Source organism: Phalaenopsis equestris, unplaced genomic scaffold, assembly GCF_001263595.1.
Source record: "Phalaenopsis equestris unplaced genomic scaffold, ASM126359v1 Scaffold234130, whole genome shotgun sequence".
NCBI lineage: Eukaryota > Viridiplantae > Streptophyta > Magnoliopsida > Asparagales > Orchidaceae > Phalaenopsis > Phalaenopsis equestris.
In genome coordinates, this window is record NW_018252054.1 from 114,628 (window position 1) to 134,708 (window position 20,081).

At 35.2% G+C, this 20,081-nt stretch overlaps 1 protein-coding gene across 2 annotated transcripts in view; it reads left to right on the top strand.

The window, feature by feature from the left end:
* LOC110038840 (proteasome-associated protein ECM29 homolog) overlaps positions 1-20,081 on the top strand; it is a 192,424-nt gene that overhangs the window by 73,662 nt on the left and 98,681 nt on the right. For both annotated transcript variants that reach the window (XM_020743756.1, XM_020743757.1), the window contains exons 14-17: positions 4,375-4,493; positions 15,288-15,663; positions 15,752-15,933; positions 16,284-16,356. In XM_020743756.1, the coding sequence (XP_020599415.1) occupies positions 4,375-4,493; positions 15,288-15,663; positions 15,752-15,933; positions 16,284-16,356 (750 nt within the window). The remainder of the gene's footprint in view (positions 1-4,374; positions 4,494-15,287; positions 15,664-15,751; positions 15,934-16,283; positions 16,357-20,081) is intronic.

Sequence of the window (20,081 nt, forward strand, 5' to 3'; positions counted from 1 at the left end):
GTGTGAAGTATGAGTTGCCTCTGCGCCGGATACTTCATCTCAATGGCGTCGGTGGCGATCTGCTCTGCTAGGGTTTCGCCCGATGGCGAAACTCTGGTTTGATTCCTTCGGCTTTCAATCCATCATCTTTGAAGACGTTATTTTCGCACTCGACGACGACAACCGACTTTGCCTTTCGTTCGTCATCTTTTGGACCTTTATGTGCCTTTGCGTTTGTTGTCTTTGCCTTTGCACTCGACGACAACGACGGTGAACAACATTTGGACCTTCGCTTTTGCGGCGTCTTCGCGCCGCTGTTCCTTTATGCGCGTGGTCTTGTTGTGATTTAGACTCTGTCGAGCTCCGATTTCGTTCTGCGCAGTCGTCATCTGCGGTTACTGTTTGCGGTTCCTCTCTTCTGCGCAGCTTCGCCCCCGACCTCTTCTGTCCGACTTGCAGCTCTTCTCCTTGCTGTGACTTGCTGCGATGGAGCTTCCTCCTTCGGTTGAACCCGAAAAAACTTCTTTTGCCCACGTTGTGGGTAATCCTCAGGGGGAGACGACGGTTGTCTTCCCCTCAAGTTATAAGGAGAATCGTGATAGTACAGGTGACTGCCCCTTTATTAAGAATGCAAGAAGAAAGAGTGAGAAGACAACACTCTTTTTATCTGAGTAAGAAATTTTAACCCTGACTGACGAATTCAAATTTGCTCTCATTGGGAAATTTCATTGGGGACACTTAGCTATGGAAGTTATCAGGAAAAATTTTGATGACCTCAAATTAGCAGGAAAGTGGAAAGTGGGGCTCATGGATGCGAGACATGTATTGATTCAGTTAACCGTGCCTGAAGACTACACTCGTATTTTCTCCAAAAAATATCTTAACATTGTTGGTAAACCAATGAAGCTACTCAAGTGGCCTCCTGATTTTGACCCCAATCATGATCTTCCTACTGTACCGGTATGGTTTAGTCTACCTGGTCTCAAGCTGCACTTTTTGCATCATCAGGTTCTTTACTCTATTGGTGCCATATTTGGGGACCCTGTGAAGCTAGATCTACCCACTTTCAATCTTACCAGACCTTCTGTGGCCAAAATACTCGTGGAAAGAGATATTATTTTAGCTGATATTACTGAAGTCTTGTTGGACACAACGCATAATGGATATTGGCAACAAATCGTCATGGAGCATAAACCTTCTTATTGTTCTCATTGTAAGTTTGTTGGGCATACTCTTGATAAATGCCATAAGCTTCACCCTAATTTAAAATCTGTTAAATCTAAAGATCAAGTAAATAAGGATAGATCTAAGGATGTATCTTTACTACTGGAGAGAAAGCTACCACAGGACAAATTTGGTATCTGATTCTATTGCCCCTGCTGTTACTGTTATTGCGAGTGATGTGATGTTGACAACTTCAAACCTCATAGAAAACTATACTGATGGACTATTACCTACAAATGATAGTGTTCAGACTGATAATCAGCAAGGCCTTGTAGTTCCACTTCTTCAGGAAGTATCCAATATAGAGACAACTCATACTTCACATATATTAGAACCTATTGTGGGTACTATGGTTGATATTTCTTCTGCTTCAGCTCTAACACCTTATCAGACTGATTCTTCAGAGGAGGAATGACAGGTCTATTCCAGGAGGAAGAAGAAGAATGGAGGCAGACTCTAATTCGGGAACATATTGGATGATACATTGGTTACTTCTGGCAATGACTATCATCTTACTAGCTTATTAGCTTGTTCCTTTCCTAGAACTAGAGGTAGAGGCAAAACCAAATTGGGTCGCTCTCTAGCCACCTGATACTATGTATTTTGACACTGTTAGGTTTTTTATTTAAGCATCTAATGTACATCTAATGTCATCTAATGTATTTTTATGTTTTTTCTAGTTTTGGAACAATTTGTGATTTTTTAGTGGGTAGGGTGCCATGATTGGGCCCTTCCACACTTTGTATCTGTATCTTTCTTTCTACTTAACATATTAGCCTTTTTGAGCTTTCAATATATATATATTACTGCACTTAATTGGTAAAAATAAAAGGTACTAGAATGCTGAACTTGTAGGAATGAAGTAATATTATGTGTTAATGTCTTGTCTATGTTTTAATATATAATTAATCAAGCAAAATGTTAAAATATTTAATTTGAATAAAATTTTAATATTATTAGATATATAGTAATTGATAAAATTAACCTATCTAATTAGTTTTAGCTGACACTTGGACTTAAACTAAACTTATTTTTTGGGTCACTCCAAGCACTTTTTAAGTCATGAATTGTTAGTACGGTTTTGATTTATTTCTATGATAATTTCGATGTATATTTTTTTTAATCTGGTATGGATCTTACTTGCTGACAACTTGAGCATATAGTAGAAGTTATAGATGTATACTTTAGTAATGTAAAGATAATGATCATAAAAAATTGCTCTTTGATAATATGGTGGAATGTACAAGGTAAAAAAAAAATCATTAAATTTTCAAGATAAATTGCTAGACATCCAATTAGAATATCTTTCTTTTTGCTAAAGTTGATACAAGATAAGATGTTTCGTTTTAATGAGGATATTTTGAATAGCTGAGAAATAAATAGTAAGGGACTCTTAGTGGTAGAGTGAGATGATATAAATTGATTTATCAAGGAAACAATTGTTTTTAAAGAGTGAAAAAGATAAATAATATTGAGACTTATAATGACTATATTATGGACAAAAGTTTTGCAAAGAGGGTACTAAGCAAAGAAAAAGCTGCAACTTTTAATGATTTATGTGACATTTGTTACTTGGGAGAAAAGATAATTTATAAAATAGTTCATGAAATATATAAGAAATCTAGGGAATTTGATCAAGTTAGATGTTTTAGAAGAAAGTAATATCTTAATTAAAGAGTAGACATTATGAAAAGGTGAAAATGTTATTTTTGCAAATTGTAGATGAAAAATCTAAGTAAAAAAATTAGTTTGGAAAATATTATTTAGAAAAAATGAGGTATAATATGTATTTATTGAATAAGGTTAAATGAATTTGGCTTTAAAGAAGTTGCTTCAGGTAAAAAATTAGGTTTGTAGAAGATACTGGTTGAGATTTAGAGAGTTATTCTGGACATTGCAATGGGTTGTTCCACAACACTTTTGAATGATATTATCACATCTAAGGGGATGCCCACTGATTAAAAAAGAAGCATTATGATAACTAAAAATTTGTAATTCAGAGAAAACATTAGATTTGGTGATTATAGAATAATATATCTTTTGAGTTATATAATAAAGCTATAGGAGAGACTAATGGAATATGAACTTGAGATATTATGAAAATTTTTTAATTACAATTTTGGTTTTATACTCGAAATACCTCTTATGAAGGTGATATTTATGCAAAGGCAATTAATAGAAAAGTGTAGCAAGGAGGGGAAGAATTTTCTATGCTTTTTTTGTTATTGTGAGGCCATGTCATAGAATATGACAAAAATTGATTTGTTTTCCATTAAAAGTAGGAAAGTTGTATGCCTAATATATATTGAAGTTATTAAAAATATTTATGAAAATATACCAACAATTTGAAATAATTATGGAATAAACCAAGTGTTTTGACTTATAATAGAATTACATAAATGACGAACATTGAGTTCACGAGTCTTTGCATTTATTAAAATGCTTGTAAGGGATATCCAAAGTGAGATTTTTTTAGATCATATACTTTTAATTAATTAATTTTTTGTCGAAATAGGAGTTAAAGCTTTAAATGTGAGGGATCTGGAGTTAATAAAGTGAAGGGTGAAAGTTAAAGTAAGTTTAATAGTTTTGTGATTAGACTGGCAATGTTTTATCAATTCAAACATTGGGCAGTAAAATAGCTGTTGATACTTGATACTTCATTGTGCATGGTAGACTTAAAAACTGTTATGATCAATGCATAATAAATTGTGAACGACAAAGACTAAGTACTATAGATTGATGTTTGGAGTAATATATATTGAAGATATGGTAGCTGAAAATAGATTCAGGTGGTCTGCATCTTTGTACAGTAAAGGATATAAAATGCATCCAATAGACGAGGTTGATAGAATTAGTGGCTTAGAGTTAGGATGAGCAAAGAAAGAAGGTGCACTTAATATTGATACAACTGGCTTAGAATATTTTGCGAAGCATGAGTCATAACATTTCAAGAAATGGCTGAACATGACCGAATGAAAAGTAAGAATTCATCGTGTTAACTCTAAATAGTTGTAATATGACTAATGATGTTGACGATGAAGGAGAAGATGATGATCATTTATTGTGTTTGCTATATTTATGATCTCTTTGAAAACTTGCATAAGATATATTTTTACATTTAATGCATTGATGTCTTTACTAAAATTTTTTTATCTTAACACTTTGAAGGAGCAAAGCGAGGTACGATTTTGTGCTATGAGATGGACGACTTCCTTATTCTGCTTAAATCATTGTCCTAGCCGATATATTTGCATGCTTGGGTGTGAGGACACAAAGATGGACATAAGGTAGAACCGTGTTTTTTGCTTGAATGCTTTGAATTTACCAACCCGCAATCAATTATTTGAACCACTTTTCCCCTATCTAACTTTCTAGCTTGTTGGTTTCATTTTTGTTATACTTTTTTTGTGGATGCTTCATCTTTCTCTTTGGTTTTTTTTCTGAATTCATACTTGATATGTTTTAATCATTAAATTATATAGGTTAATCTAACACTTTTGTGCTGTAAGTGGAAGGCTTCTCTTGGTATCATGAAGGTGTCCACCCCATCTTAGGTAGGTACTAAATTACTAAGATGATCAAGATGCGATATCTTCATCATGAAAATAATTATTGATGAATATTAAATTGCTTGGAAATGATACTTGTTGCGTGTCGAAAAATTGATTATTTATTGTCTTTGCATTGCACAGAGATCCAACACACACACATAAAAGAGCACAAGAAACACCAAAATTTTTACGTGGAAAAAATTAAAGAGCAGAGAAGGGAAAAATCAAAGAGCCTAGCCGAATCAAAGTAATCCACTATATAATTGTAAGTACATAGGTCCACTCTTCTTCTGAATTAGAGAAGATGAAGTTAGAAAGTTGATAATCATTGATGTACATAAGTAATGTAGCTATAATGGCCATAATTGAGCTACAAAAAATTTAGTTATTGGTTATAATAGCTATAATTGGTCTCAAAATCTTAGGTGATGACTAAAATAGTAATAGTTGCTACAAAGGCTGTAGTTGGAAGTTGTAACACAGTGTATTTGACCACAAAGACCGTATTTGGTTGTTACAAAGACAATAGTTGGCCATAAAGTTGTAGTCGGTGATTGCAATAGCGGCAGTTGACCACAAAAGCTGCAGTAGTAGTCAATCAAAAAGACTATAGTTAATTGCTACAATGATAATAGGTTGCGATGAAGTTTTTAGTCGGTGATCGCAATAGCAGCAAATTGGCCATAGTGGTCGTAGTTGAAAAGTTTACCAGTAGTAGTTGGCTACAAATGCCATTGTTTGTTGCTACAAAGACAGTAGTTGGCCGTGAAGGTTGTAGGCGGTGGTCGCAATAGCGGAAGTTGGCCACAGAGGCCGTAGTTGGAAGCTGTAATAGTGGTATTCACCCACGAAGGCCGTAGTTGGGTAGTAGTTGCCCATAAAATTTTAAGTCGGTGGTTACAATAGCTGTAGTTAGCCATAAAGATCGTAGTTAAAAATTGTAATAGTAGTATTTAGTTGTTGCAATAACAATAATTGTTGGTCATAAAGGTTGTAGTCAGTGGTCCTAATTGTGATGATTGGTGACATAGGACGTAGTTGGAAGCTGTATCAATAGTATCCGACCATTGCACAATGGCTGTAGTTGGTTGCTGCAATAACAGCAGTTGGCCATGAGGGTCGTAGTTAGAAGAAGTAACAGTAGTAGTTGCTCGTAATGAATGTAGTTGGTTCATGTAATAAAGTTGCCCGGTTCCAAAGGCCATATTTTGATTGTAATAGTTGTAAATAGTGGTTGTTGGTGGCCGGCGACCTACCGTGACAACCGATAGTTGCTGGCAGTGGCCGACGAGCGGTGTTAGATGGTGTTCGGCGACTACCAAGGTTTGTGGTTATCATCGGGTCTTCATTACAAGTGTTAGCCATAACGATTGTATCCAGACTACGATATTTTTAAACAAGTGTCGCCGACTGCGTGTGGTCGCTAATGGTTAGCGGTGACATTTGACCATGGTCGATGGTGGCTGACGTGAGGTGATCCACGACTACGGAGGTCGGTGGTTATCGTCAGGTCTTATTTCTATCTAGAATTCCTCTTTTTCCTCCCGTCACCTCCAAGTGAGGAGAGGGGGTCTGTTTATAAACTTTTTAGAGGGTCATTTTATTTTTATGGCGAATAAATTTGTCGACCACTTAATGGGACGGTTCATATTGACCCCCCATTGATCATAGGATTTTTTTTTAATGATTTGAGGGCTTTAATGACCTTAGAATTTAGTGATCTGAGGCTCGTTAGATTTCTCTCCTCGAGACACTTGATTTGATTATAAATATGTCAAATTTGGAGTTCATTTGACCATTCAATTAATGATCAAAAGCCTCTAAATGTGCCTTAATGGCCGACTACTAATTATTTATGTCAAGACCAAAATAATAATTGCAAGTAAGAGCAATAACAGCTTATTAGATAATGCTAAATAATATTTTTTCACACTTTCCCTTCTGAAGTAAGGAAATCCCAACTCATCGAATCCTATTGCTCGGTTTATCAGTCCATAAGCATCGTCAGCTCTCTGTAATTTCATGCTATTCAGAGTACCACTTCCATTGGCAAGCTGATCACGCCAAACTATTCCCATCTCTGAATTGAAACAAGCATTGTTGATGTCTAGCTTATCTCTTCGGCTAGAGGCCAGCCTGACTGACTGTCAATATGCAAAGGGCTAATCACTTTAATGTTTATTTTTTCCACATAAACCCGTAAATTTAATGCTCTGCAAAATTAAATGAAATTCCAAGTAATGAACCAAAGCAAAGAGTTTTGCTTAAAAGGACCCTTCCCTAAATCTGTCCCTTGTAGTCCATGTGCAAGCTATTCTAGATTTGGGGTTGTTAATCTAATATATCTTTTGCTAATGCCGTCATCCAAACTCTTCCACCCAGTTAAAAAATATCGTGGATTCCGATATGGCAACTGCAACTAAAACAAAGAAACCGAGAATTTCTGAACAGGCTTGGATGCCGAGCTTTTCGGAGAACTTGCTTAATTGTTGCTACACAGTCACCACATTGACGCCTAGATGCCATATAATGTTCAAATTTCTTTCACCTTTCATCAAGGATTGTACCACGAAGAACCTTCAACAGAAGGTACCATCAGGGGAATATACTTCTGTGCCAGATAAATTGCTGTCTGCTTTTAGGAGGACATGCAGAGCCTGTCCAAGAAGGTGATTAGAAATTGTTTCATATGCTTTAGCTGTTTTCTAGGATAGTTTTGAAGATTTATGCACAAATATGGTCGTAAATTGAGTAATAAACCATAAATTTTGCCAAAATAATGGTTTCCTGTGCCCAGTTACCAACAAATATCTTTTTCTCTCCCCTCTTTTATTGCACTTCAATTTGGCATCCCGTAAAATTTAAATGTTTGTGCTCTACCAAACTTTGGCTAATACATTTATGGTACTGTAAACTTAGAAAAAGGGATTGGGCCAAAAAGAGTTATTCTTCAAACTTGAATCAACAACGGTGCATGGTCTGATGCTAGCTCTGTGGAGTTGTCTGACTTTACTATGCACAGATTTCTACAACCATGCTAATAAATACACCACTCCTCCAGAGTTTTCCTTCTTTTGTTTAAAAAAATTAGAATCACTCAAACACGTGCCAATTAATCCACAATCTATATTGCATCAACAACCTTCTCCATGAGGTTGAAGTAAGGTTTGCAACCCTCTTTTCTCTCCTGAATGTAGAGTATGATGTTAAAACAAGGGTACAATCATCCGGGGTTGATCATATGTACCTAGCTAAGGTCGTTCTTCAGCTCTCTTCGTTTGATTTAAAACAGCTTTCATATACTAAAGTGAACCGAGCTTTCTTCTCCAAATTGAAAGTTCTGCATGTAGTAGCTGATTGGTATTGGCTTCCCCTGCAAAGTTAAATGCTTCTTTTCTGAAAAAAAAAAGAAAAAACCGAATTTTATTGGATCTATTTGCCATCATACAGTAAAATCCCATAATTCTATAAAAAGGAAATATTTGTTTGATTGAACCATGCGGGAAAGTTTTTTAAGTCTTCAGTTAGTTGTTGTGTTGGAAGTATATCTGATATTTTGTACCATAGCTGTTATAAGTTCTTTATTTTTTTTATTTTTTTTATTTTTTTTAACATTAGATCTTGTATGCCTTGTTTGAGGAGCAACTATCTTTTCCTTATTCAATTTCATTCGATAAAATTTTTATTAAAAACTCCCTCATCTACTGAAGGATTACTGCCTGCAGATTTTATCCTAGGAGGAATTTGAGGTTGATGCTCAAAATCATCGAAATCTAAACCACGAACATAAGCGTTGTCTTGTCTGCACTGGAAAATAGAAGATCCAAACCCTAAGTCTGTATTAACAAAGGTCTTCTAATTCCAGTTAGTGATGGCAACCCAGCCGAAGTATTTAGCAAATAATCAATTTATTGGGGATTAATCTTGGCGCATTTGCTCATAGCATCTTTCTGAACCTGAACCTGATCCTCATCAAATTTGAATGCAGCAACAATTTCTACCGAGTCCTGTACCCATTAAATTCTTCATGCTGCTCACCATCTTCATCATCTTCACCTGCAAGCATTACATTCTTATCTTGAGTTTCAATTATATTCTCAAACTGAGTCATAGCATTATCAGGACCCCAATTTGATTGAGCTTTGATTGTGGGCTTCAAATTATGAAGGCGGGAACTGACGGCTGGATGGAGGAAATCTTTCTCGCAGTTTCATTTCATAATCTAATAAAATCTATCAAAGCACAAATGAGTCATTCTATTTCATATTTAGTTTGTAATTTTAATTTGCTGCTATATATACATATATAAATACATATATATACATCTCGCAATAGGTGGTTGCTACATATATATATATGTATATATATATATACATATATATATATGTAGCAACCACCTATTGCGAGAGAAGAGGGTACTCAAGTTATGAAGGAGTGTCAGGATCAAGGTGTGCTACAGGCTGAGTCAGACTAACAGCTTATCTCCATCGAAGATCCACCTATTGTTCACATGAGATTACCTCTAACAGATGATTGACAAGTTTACAAATCTAGGAAGAAAAAGAGAGGAATGCTATATCTCAACAAATCTCAGGATGACTGTATCATTGTGTCGGACGGAAGCCAACATTTCAGTATGTTGCTGGACTCCCACCCTAGATTCAGGGGAAGGGGAAGCGGTATATCCACCGACTACACCCACAATGATTAGGAGTTGTTTTTTTTTTTTGTTTTATTTTTGGGGAATACGTTTGTAATCTCTGTGAGTTGGGTTCTCTGTACCCACTCACTAAAAACTTTGTATCCTCTTTTTATTATCAATAAATTTTGCTTTTTCAATATATATATATATCAACAAATTAAAAGATTGCCAGGTCTTGTATGTGACAGATAAATAAGTTTCCGCACAAGTTTTTAATTTTTCCCCTTTTCAATTAAGGTGTTATTCTCTCCTTTTGATGCTCATCAATCAGGATCCATATAAATATTTGTTGATTTGTATCCTAACATTTCTGTCTCCTTTAATAAGGTAATTATATATTTTCTTTGTGGTATAACAGTGCCTTCTTTATATCCAACTAATTCTATTTCAAGGAAGTAACTTGAAGTTCCAAGATCTTTGATCTCAAGCTCCGAGGCTATTTTTATTTTGATTGTTTCAAGTTTCCTTACATCATTCCCTGTAAGAAAAATACCATCTACATCTGCAATAATGATGACTATCATACCTTGATTTGATTTCACAAATAAAGTGTGATCAACCAGACATTAATAGTAGACATTGGCAAGAATAGTCTTGGTGAGCCTTTCAAACCATGCTCTAGGAGATTATTTCAACCATTGCAATGATTTCATTAATTTGCACACTAGCTGATTATTTGTATTGTTCTTTATTCCTAAAGGTATCTCCATATACACTTCTTCAAGATCCTTGTTGAGAAATGCATTTTTAACGACTAACTGTTGTAATGGACAGTCCTGGTCGACAATCAATGATAGTAATAATTTTATTGTGTTGAGCTTATTACTAGTGCAAATGTCTCCTGGTAGTCGATCTCATAAGGTTGAACGAATCATTTTGCTATAAGTGTAGCCTTGACCATTTCTATGCTCCTATCTGTTTTGTATTTATCATTGAATACCAATTTGAACCCCACAATTCCTTTCCCAGGTGACAGAGTTGTTGTAATACAAGTACCTTTCTTTTCAAGGACAAGAATCTCTTCCTTCACAACCTTTTTCAAAGAAGGATTATATAAGGATTAGTGGAATGAATTTGGGAGCTGAACATTATCAATGTTATTAACAAAAGACTTGCAAGAGGATGATAATTTTCCATGTCATAAATTTTTATATTGGGCATTTTGTGCATCCTTGTGCTCCTTCCTCTTGGTGTTCATGTTATGTTGGCCCAAACTTTGTGTGATTATTTGGTTGTGTGGAGTTGGTTCCGGTGATTTACATTCTTGATTTTGCTTATTGTCCCTTGTTTACTGTGTTTTTTTTTCTGGCATACACACAGAGTTCTTGATTCTTGGTGAGAGCTGTGAGAGGATTTAGTGGTTTAATAGGTTCATTTTTCAGGTTAGTTTGTGATAATGGGTATAAGAATGAATTCACCACAGATATAAGGGAGGCGAGCTTGAGTTTCTTGAATGGTATCTCGATTCTCTTGAATTTTAAAGTTTGGGGTAATATGGTTGATTTTCAAAGAATGTGACATCCATAGAAGTTGTAAAATTTTTGTGTTTCTGAGTAGTATTTGCACTCCTTATTTGTTTGAAGAGTAGTTCACAAATATGCATTTGATAGACTTAAGATCAAGTTTGTTCGATTGATGTAGATGAAAAAAGCAATGTAACAAAAACTTTTTAATGATGGTTTAGAGGTGGATTGAATATGCGGGTAATTTTATGAGGGTGCTGAGAGGACTGTTGAAGTTTAGCACTCTGCTGTGCCTCCTATTTATGGGATAGGTGAATGTGAGAATTAAATCCCCCATAAGTGTTTGGGTACATTATTAGTGAATAGAATTGATCGAGTCACTTCATGGAGATGTCTTTGTTCTTTCTCTCAGTAACACCATTTAGTTGGGGCGTGTTAACACACATGCTTATATAAATAATATCATTTTCGGATAGATAAGAGCTGAGAGTGGAGTTGTAATCTTTTGTTTTTTGGATTTTGAGAAGTTGAATTTTGGTTTGAAATTTGGTGAATATCACGTTGTGGAAAGTTTTAAATTTGCTGATAGTTTCAAAATTTTCCTTCATAAGAAAGCTCTGAGTGATTTTGGTGTGATCATCAATGAAAGTAACAAAGTACCTAACTCCATTTGTATTTTTTATTTTTAAAACCCCCGGATATTACTATGAACCATAGGGAAAGGATGTGTTAGTTTGTATTTCAGGCTTGGGTACATTTGTCCAGAATATTTAGCAAGTTGTTAAATTTCACACCGATAAAAACTAAGCTTTTTATTGATAAATAAATAGGGATATAATTTTTTAATCAAATAGAAATTAGGATTCCCAAGGCGAAAATTCCATAACTCAACTTGACTCTTATAAAAACAGACTCGGATACAAGTCTTGCGTCAGAAGATTATGAATGATGAGATGGTCTTTTTGAAGTAGGAGTCTTAGTGAGAGTTTATGATACATATTTGCACTAGCTATCACTTCCCCCTAGTTTATCACCTAAAATTCACACAAATTATGGTAGAATTTAATAACATGATTCATGTTACGAATGGATTTGCTATTAGGTGGCATATTGCAGTGAAATTTAGGAACATAAAACACAAATTGAAGAATAACATTTCTATATTAGTTTTAGACATCCTCTTCACATCCTCTTCCTTCCACAGATGAAAGGGAGTCATCTGTGATTCTAACTGCAGCATGATGTTCGCAAAATGAAATGATTGGAAAACAATGATATCACGTCATTTGATCATATGCTCTAGAGTTTAGGATCAGTAACTTTTGGTTTCATATCTTCTTAAGTGAGATGATCATTTTTTTCTTTATCACAGATGTACCTGCAGACAGATTAAGTCCATTGAAGGAAATTGTTACAATGTAGTTTGTGATTTGTGATGCAGGAATATACTTCAAATGCTGCAAAACTAAACATGTTAAGTTCTGTTTCAAACATAACTTCTAAAGAGGAAGAAACAACTTTTATGTCGTATTTAATCATCATCAGGATTTTCACTAGAGACTGAAGCCGTTTATCGTCAACACAAGATTTTCACTAGGAAAAGATATTGTTTGTTCCAACAAAAAAAAAAAAATGAAACTCGTTTGCCTTTTATTTTATCGTCCACTTCCTATTTCACATTTGCCTTTTGTTTTATTTCTAGGTATCTCAAAAGAGCAGCCCATTTTTGTGCTCTGTTTGATTTGTCTCAAGTTTTTTACTTGGAAACTTAGAAATTATGAATCCTTGCTTTTAAGTTTCCTTAGGGCTAACAAGGACAACAATTCATATGATTAAATGGATATTTTTGTAAGTATTTTGGTTTTTAAACGCAACATGCACATAAAATGAGGCAATTTTATGTGTTTTTTAATGTAATTTTGTCCTTTTCTCCTTATTTATCATAGTTTTACTCTTGAGAAAATTTGTTTTTGGTGTTTTGTAGGTTAGAGTGACTTGAACTCGCATTTCAGGTGATAAAACAATGAATTCATAGAAGCCAAACTGGCGTAACCACTCCTAGAATTGGTGTAATTACGCCACTCGCTTTGTCAGACAGACGTGATTACACCAATCTCAGGCGTTACTACGCCATATTGGCTTTACTACGGTGCATTCGGGCATGACTGCACAGCTCGACGATCTGCACGACATGACTACGCCGGGTTCGGGCATGACCATGTTGCCGAGGCTGTTTCTACACTTGAAAAGATTTACTTTGCAAAACATGGACAAGGACTATAAGAGGAGATGTTAGAGCATGTTTTGGAAATCTTGGGCGGCTGGAGGCTGAAGTTGGGGATAATTTTGGAGAGTTTGAGAGTTTCCTTAGGTGTTCTTCTTCCTTGCTTGAGGGAGGAAGCCTTGAGGGCTGTTTTCCTCTTCTTTACTTATTGTTTTCTTATTTTCATGGAGAGAAACTTTTAGGAGAGTGAGATCAAATGTTGTGGAGGAGAGGAGAAACTTTGTTGTAAGTCGTTTTTACGTTGTAATGCTTCTTGCATCATTGATTTCAATGGAAGGCCTTGTGTTATTTCTCTTCTCTATGTGTAGCTAAATCTTTTTCGTGCCTTTGTGATGTAGAATAATGATTCTTTGCGGTTTTCTTGCATGTTTTTCCCTAAAAGTTTTACGATCTTTTCATGAATCCATGTTGTTGGTTAACTTTCTAGTCTTCATTTACTCATGTATTGGCCAATTAAGATATTAAAACTTATCGTGAACTATAACTTTTGCCTGCCGCGTAGTGAAACGATTAGGTTAACCACAAAACCTGGTAGAATAGACATATTCTAGTTATGATTTTGTAACCTGGAAGAATTCTGTGAAAAGCCATAGGTTTAAACAAAACTTAACTTCATGGGTTTCTGATTCTTGTTCTGATCTAGGCATAGGCTTAATGACAAAATGTTATTCCTGGTTGACAACTGCCACTTAGGAGAACACTTAAGAAAACCATGGAATTGCACCACGCCTGAGTCACAAAGGTACGGGCCCATCCCTCTTGAAGAACACTAAGTTTTTTTCCAGTTCTTAAACATCTTGTTCTTGTTTTTTATTTTGTACTTAGAATTTTAGAATTGATTTATGATGTTGCTATCATGCTAAGCTAGACATCTGAATTTAGTAAACTAGAGATTTTTCTGTTGGAATAATTGTTTTCTCTTTCATCGTGAGATTAATATGCGGACTCTGAAAATGCATATTATCTGGATTGTATACTTGTGTGCTTGACCATTTGTCTCATAGAAATCTTCATACATCAGCAAACTTTCTAGGATCAAGCTTCATCCTGGAACACGATTGTCAGAATATTGAGAAGGTTTTTTAATTATTTTTTTGTAGGGGTTCTGGATGCTCTTACCGGACAGTTACAAGAGGATGTACCTTGGTGTATGCTTTTTGTTGATAATATCCTTCTTATGGATAAGACTATTGAATATGCTCAGGAAAAAAATGAATTATGGAGGTCTACTTTGTAGTCTAAAGCCTTGCCTTTGAGTGAAACTAAAACTTTATATATGGAATATAATTTTAGTAGTAGTAGCTCTAGCGACAGAGTTGTAACTATGGGTGATCAAATTATTAAAAGGCTTGAATGCTTTAGATATCTTTGGTCTATTTTGGTCTATTGTTCAAAGTGATGGCAAAGCGATTGAAAATAGATGGGGATATGATTGGTAGAATTCAAATTGGTTGATTGAAGTGGAGGAATGCTTCGGGCCTATTGTGTGATAGAAAAGTACCACTTAGAATGAAAGGAAAATTTTATGAGATGGTGGTGAGACCTGCAATGCTCTATGGCGTAGAATGTTGGCCTTTAAAAGAGAAGCATAAAACTAAGTTAAGTGTTGTCGAGATGAGAATGCTTACTTGGATGAGTAGCTATACACTTAGAGATAAAATGTGAAATGAATATATCCATGATAGAGTTGGTGTAGCTCCAGTGGCGGATAAAATTAGAGAATCGTCTTAGATGGTTTGGTCATGTTAAACATCTATCATCTGTTGATCCAGTTAGGAGATTAATGCTTTAGATGCGACTTATGTTAAGAAAGATCGAGGTAGACCAAGATGGATTTGGGCATATTGTATAAAAAATGATCTTAATTTATTAGAATTAAATGAAAATATGACACTCAATAGGACACAAATGAACAAAAAGGTTTGTTGTTGTTATTGTTGTAATCATCTATAATTCGGTTGATAATTTATTGTTGTACTGCATGGAGAATGATTATATGCTATTTTCTATTTTCACTGAATATCTGTATAACAATTTCATGAGTATGTGCTTTGAATATTTTTTTTAACCGAGTTGTCCAGGGAAATGGCCTTTGAAGGCCTTCATCTAAGCAAAGATCAAGAATTATTGAATGGTGCAGATGATAATGTTAATTATCCTAAGTTGAAAGATATGCTGAATTACATTTGTTTGCGGCAGCCAAAATTGTTAGATTCTAGTGAGCACAGGGAGAAGGAACTTCTTTTTCCTTCAAAGACTTATTTTGCTATGGCTAGGTTTTTGTTGAAGTGCTTTAAGGCAGATTGCAGAAGATGTGATTCTGAAACAGATGAGTTTAGAGCTGCAGTATCGACGTATTGCCAAGTTTTAGAGCATGGAATGGCTTTTGATGGATCTGTTGAGCTGCATGCTACTTCCATGAAGGCTTTAGTTGAGATTGGTTCTCATCAGCCCAAGGTTATTTCCATAATTTTGATTTGTTTATGAGGTAACGTTTGCTCACCTTATTATCATTTTTTTTCTGTTGTTTCTTTCCCCGTTGCAGTTGGTGGCATCCCGATATGCAGATCGCTTGTCTTGGCTACAAATTTTCTGGTCTCATGTTGATTTTGATACTCGTGAAGCTGCATCAAGGCTACTGGGAATAGCTTGTTCTACAATTTCTTCCACCGAGGCTGCTGCTTTAACCACCGAACTACTCTCTTCAATAAATACCAAATTGTTGAGGTCCGCTTAACTGATTAGCAGAGATTTGTATTTACATTCAAGAGAAAATATCAAAATGGTACCTCGAATCTTTGTAGGGAGTCATTTTACCCCTAGCATCTATAAATATGCCAATTTAGTCACCAAAATTTTTTAATGGTAGCTGAATAGTCGTGGCTAAAATATTCCTCCATGGTAATTGTTTTAGCCCATATTAAAGGAGTATGGAGATTAATTTGACACTTTTAAAGACCCTGGGACTAAAATGAGGCTAATTTGACACTTTTAAAGAGTCTAGTACTAAAATGATCCAATGTAAATAGTCAAGGACTGTTTTAACATTCTACTCTTACATTTTCTTAATGATGCAGGTTTGAAAATCACCATGGGCTTTTGTGCACCATAGGGTACGTTGTAGCAGAGTGCATGAGGGAAGTTCCCAAAGTAATTTTCCATTCACTATGGTTATTTATGTTATTTTAAGTTGAAAATGATATACTTTTTTTTTCCCCTAATATCCTTAATTATGAAGATTTCTATGTCTATTGGCTGCTGGGACTGATTTTGAATTTAAAATTCTGTGACCTAAACTTAGGACCTATTTCATGATTTGTCACAAGTATTCCACTCGCCTGTCAGCTTAACATCAACCTTTCACTTCAGCTTGGGACTGATAATAACTTTTTTAAATGACAAATAATCAATTCGGCTAGATTATTAGGCTTCCCTTCTAACTAGTGCGTGAATATGTGACTAGAATATCAGCTTCATTCTACCTAGTGTGTGAATATATGATGTGCTTTGCTATAAATACCTACTAGATGCTAAGTTCATCCTTATTGTATGATAAATTAGGAAAAATACAAAATTGTCATGTGAAATGTGGTTTAACATCTTAAATTTTTCTTCTTGTGCTCGTCTATGTAGGTTATGCATTGTTTCATTCTATTGATATTATTTATTGGATTTTTTTGTGTTGACATCTTGTCTAATACATTATTTGTAACCTAAAGATTTTTAATCCTCCATCTTGAGTCTATTCTGCCCAAAGTTTACTGCACTTTGCATGTAATGCTCAAGTTATTAGTTATTCAATTGCTTAAGCCTTAATTACTTGTTAGAGGTTATATTAGGAAGTAATTTATTCCTGTTATAAATTATGTATATTGGATTTATTTCTTTAGATTAGATTTGTTTCCTTGGATTGGATTAATTTCCTTTCCTATTTTATGCTTTCCTAATTTATATTGTCATGAATATTTGATTTATTTCTTTTTCTATTTTATGATTTCCTATTTTATGTTATTTACTTTATCTCCAAGTAATTATTAATAATTGATTAATTGGAGATATAGGTGTTATATTTTTTCTTTCATGTTATTTTTTTATTTTTTTTTTTGTCTTTTCTATTCTAGGATCCATTTAAGGATATTTATACCATCTTTTCGTATCAATAAAATAAATTCGTTGAATTTTGAAAATCAATATGACACCAGAGCCTTGAAGCAAACCTTAAGGTGTCTTGTCGCCGAAAACTTCCTATTCCTTGCAGCCGACAATCTTTGTCCTGCTGCAAGCCCTTCCTCCCTCTTCTTTTCAATTTTTTCTATCATAAATTTCCTCTCCCTGCAGGCCTAGCTGTCGGAGCTCTCTCCCTGCAAGCTCTAGTTGCTGGAACACCTAACACCAGAGGACCTAGCCTTCGAAACTCCTTACTACAAGAACTAGCTGCTGGAACCTCTTGCAGACCGCCAACAACTATTTTTTCTAGCTACCGGCCCCTTCTTGCTAGATTTCCCCAGTAGGACTTCCTCTGCATTGACACTTTCTTGTAGGCGCGTCTCTCCTCATCTCCTTGAATTGCATCTCCTTGCTGAGGAAGTTCCGACTGCCTGGAGGCCCATATCCCTTTCTCCGGATTTTTTTTCTTGCTTTTTGGATATTTGCTGCTGGAGCATCCTAAAGCAGCGTGCAATCTCTCAATAACATCATCATCACATCATCATCTTCTTCAAGAACAATATCTGCTTTGTTATCCGTTATATGGGAAAGAACATCTGGGCTTGTTGATCATTCAACTAGATAGATATGTTGCTGGAAATATTCATAACTTGGTATTCTATACAAGGATCAGGTCACGAATCTCCGAAGCCCATGAGAAATCTGACCATTCCATGTTTGCTTCTTCGTTCATCGTTGTCACTACTTTGCCTTATAACATGTTTGCACTACCAGCGCGGCCTTTGTTGTTTGGCTTTTGAGGGGTTTGTTTGAGCTTATACTTGAATTTTAATTCATTGGAATGCTCACCGTACATATCAACGTCGGTTGTGAGGTTAGCTTCGCACAAGAGAGCTGTTTGGGCAATCTTTTTCTACTTCCGTGCTACTTCTGTTTCACCAAATCGGGGTTTGAGGTAATTCCCACCATTACTGAAAGTTCCTTCTCCATTTCTGAGAGATTCTTATTTTATGGTTTCAAACTGTTTACTTTTTCAGCTTATGTTTTCTGGTTGGCCATGATATGTTTCCATCTCACCTCCAAGTGATTCTTTGTTGTCTCATCTGATACCAGATAGAGCTTCTCAGGAATAAGATCAATTGTTCAGTAGAAAGAAATCCCTCTCTTTCGAAAGGAAATCCCTCTCTCTCTCCCTTATAAATTTTTTTTTTCTTTTTTCCACCTGCCAGGAGCTTAAAGTTTTCATCCGGGTAGAAGTTCTCAGCCGGAAGCATCCCTGTTGGTGTTTTCTACAGCAGGCCCTTCTTCGTTGTCTTTCCCTTCAGCAGGCCTTCCTCCGGTGTTTTTTCTTAAAGCAGACCCTCCGAAATTTTTTTCTGCAGCAGACCCTTCTCAGAAGCTTTTTTTGTACTGCAACCCAACCTCCGCTGCTTTTCTTTGTAACCGACCCTTCATCGAGGTTTTTTTCATATCATAGCCCAACCTTCAGAGCTTTTTCCTGTGGCGGACCCTCCTTCGGAGCTTTTTCCTACAACAGACCCTCCTTTGTAGTTTTTTCCTGCAGCAAGCCTTCATTCGGAGCTATTTTACTGGTAGAGGTCCTTTCTCAGGCCATACCTTATAGCTTTCTCTACTGGTGTTCTTTCTTTTTATCTACAGGCCATGCCCTGCAACTTTCAGTTCAAGTGTTCTCTTTTTTCTTGTAGCCATACACTGCAGCTTTCGCTGTAGATTGACTACTTCTCTGCAGTCTTCTTTATAATATTACTTGTAGAAGTCTTCTGCTCACCTGCAGACACTGTAGAAACTGTAGTCAAAGGCAACCGCAGTCAACTAGAAGTCAGTTTTATCTGTTGATTGTCTACTTCCCCGCAAGCTTTCCTGCTATATTATTTGTAGGAGCCTTTTTCCTACCTACAATCACTGTAGAAACTATTGTTATAACAACTACAATGAACTAAAAATATCCCTAAATACTCTTGTAGTTGATTACCAAGTATGAGATGAAGACTTCAAGTTTTAACTCACAAAGAATTTTCCTCCCATTGGTTGATATTTTCAGATCTAAGTTAAACATGGTTGTCAACGATATGTCAACTTGAGAGGGGAGTTTTAGAATTTATATTAAGAAATAATTTATTCCTGTTAGAAGTTATGAGGATTAGATTTATTTTCTTGGATTCGATTTATTTCTTTTTTTATTTTAGATCTATTTTCTTGGATTGGATTAATTTCCTTTCTTATTTTATGCTTTCCTATTTTATGTTGTTATGAGGATTGTATTTATTTTCTTTCATTTTTTTTTACTTTTTTAATTTATGTTGTTTCCTTTATCTTCAAGTTATTGTTAGGAATTGATTAATTAGAGTTTTAAGTGTTATATTTTTCCTTTCATATTATTTTCTTTTTTTTGTCTTTCATACTCTAGGATTCATGTAAGAGTATTTATACTCTCTTTTAATATCAATAAAAAAATTCCGCTGAATTTTGAAAATCAGCAACTATATTATCAAGAAAATACTACTGACTAATACGCATACATAAGCACATACATATGTGCACACGCGCGCGCGAGCACACACACACACGCATGCATCCCTTTCCATCTTATTTATATTGCTTGAAGCCCTTTAATGAGTATTTTCAGTCGATCGTTGTTGTAAGATAACAATTTTGTTTGCCGTTGAAGTTATGCAATATTTTGCTTT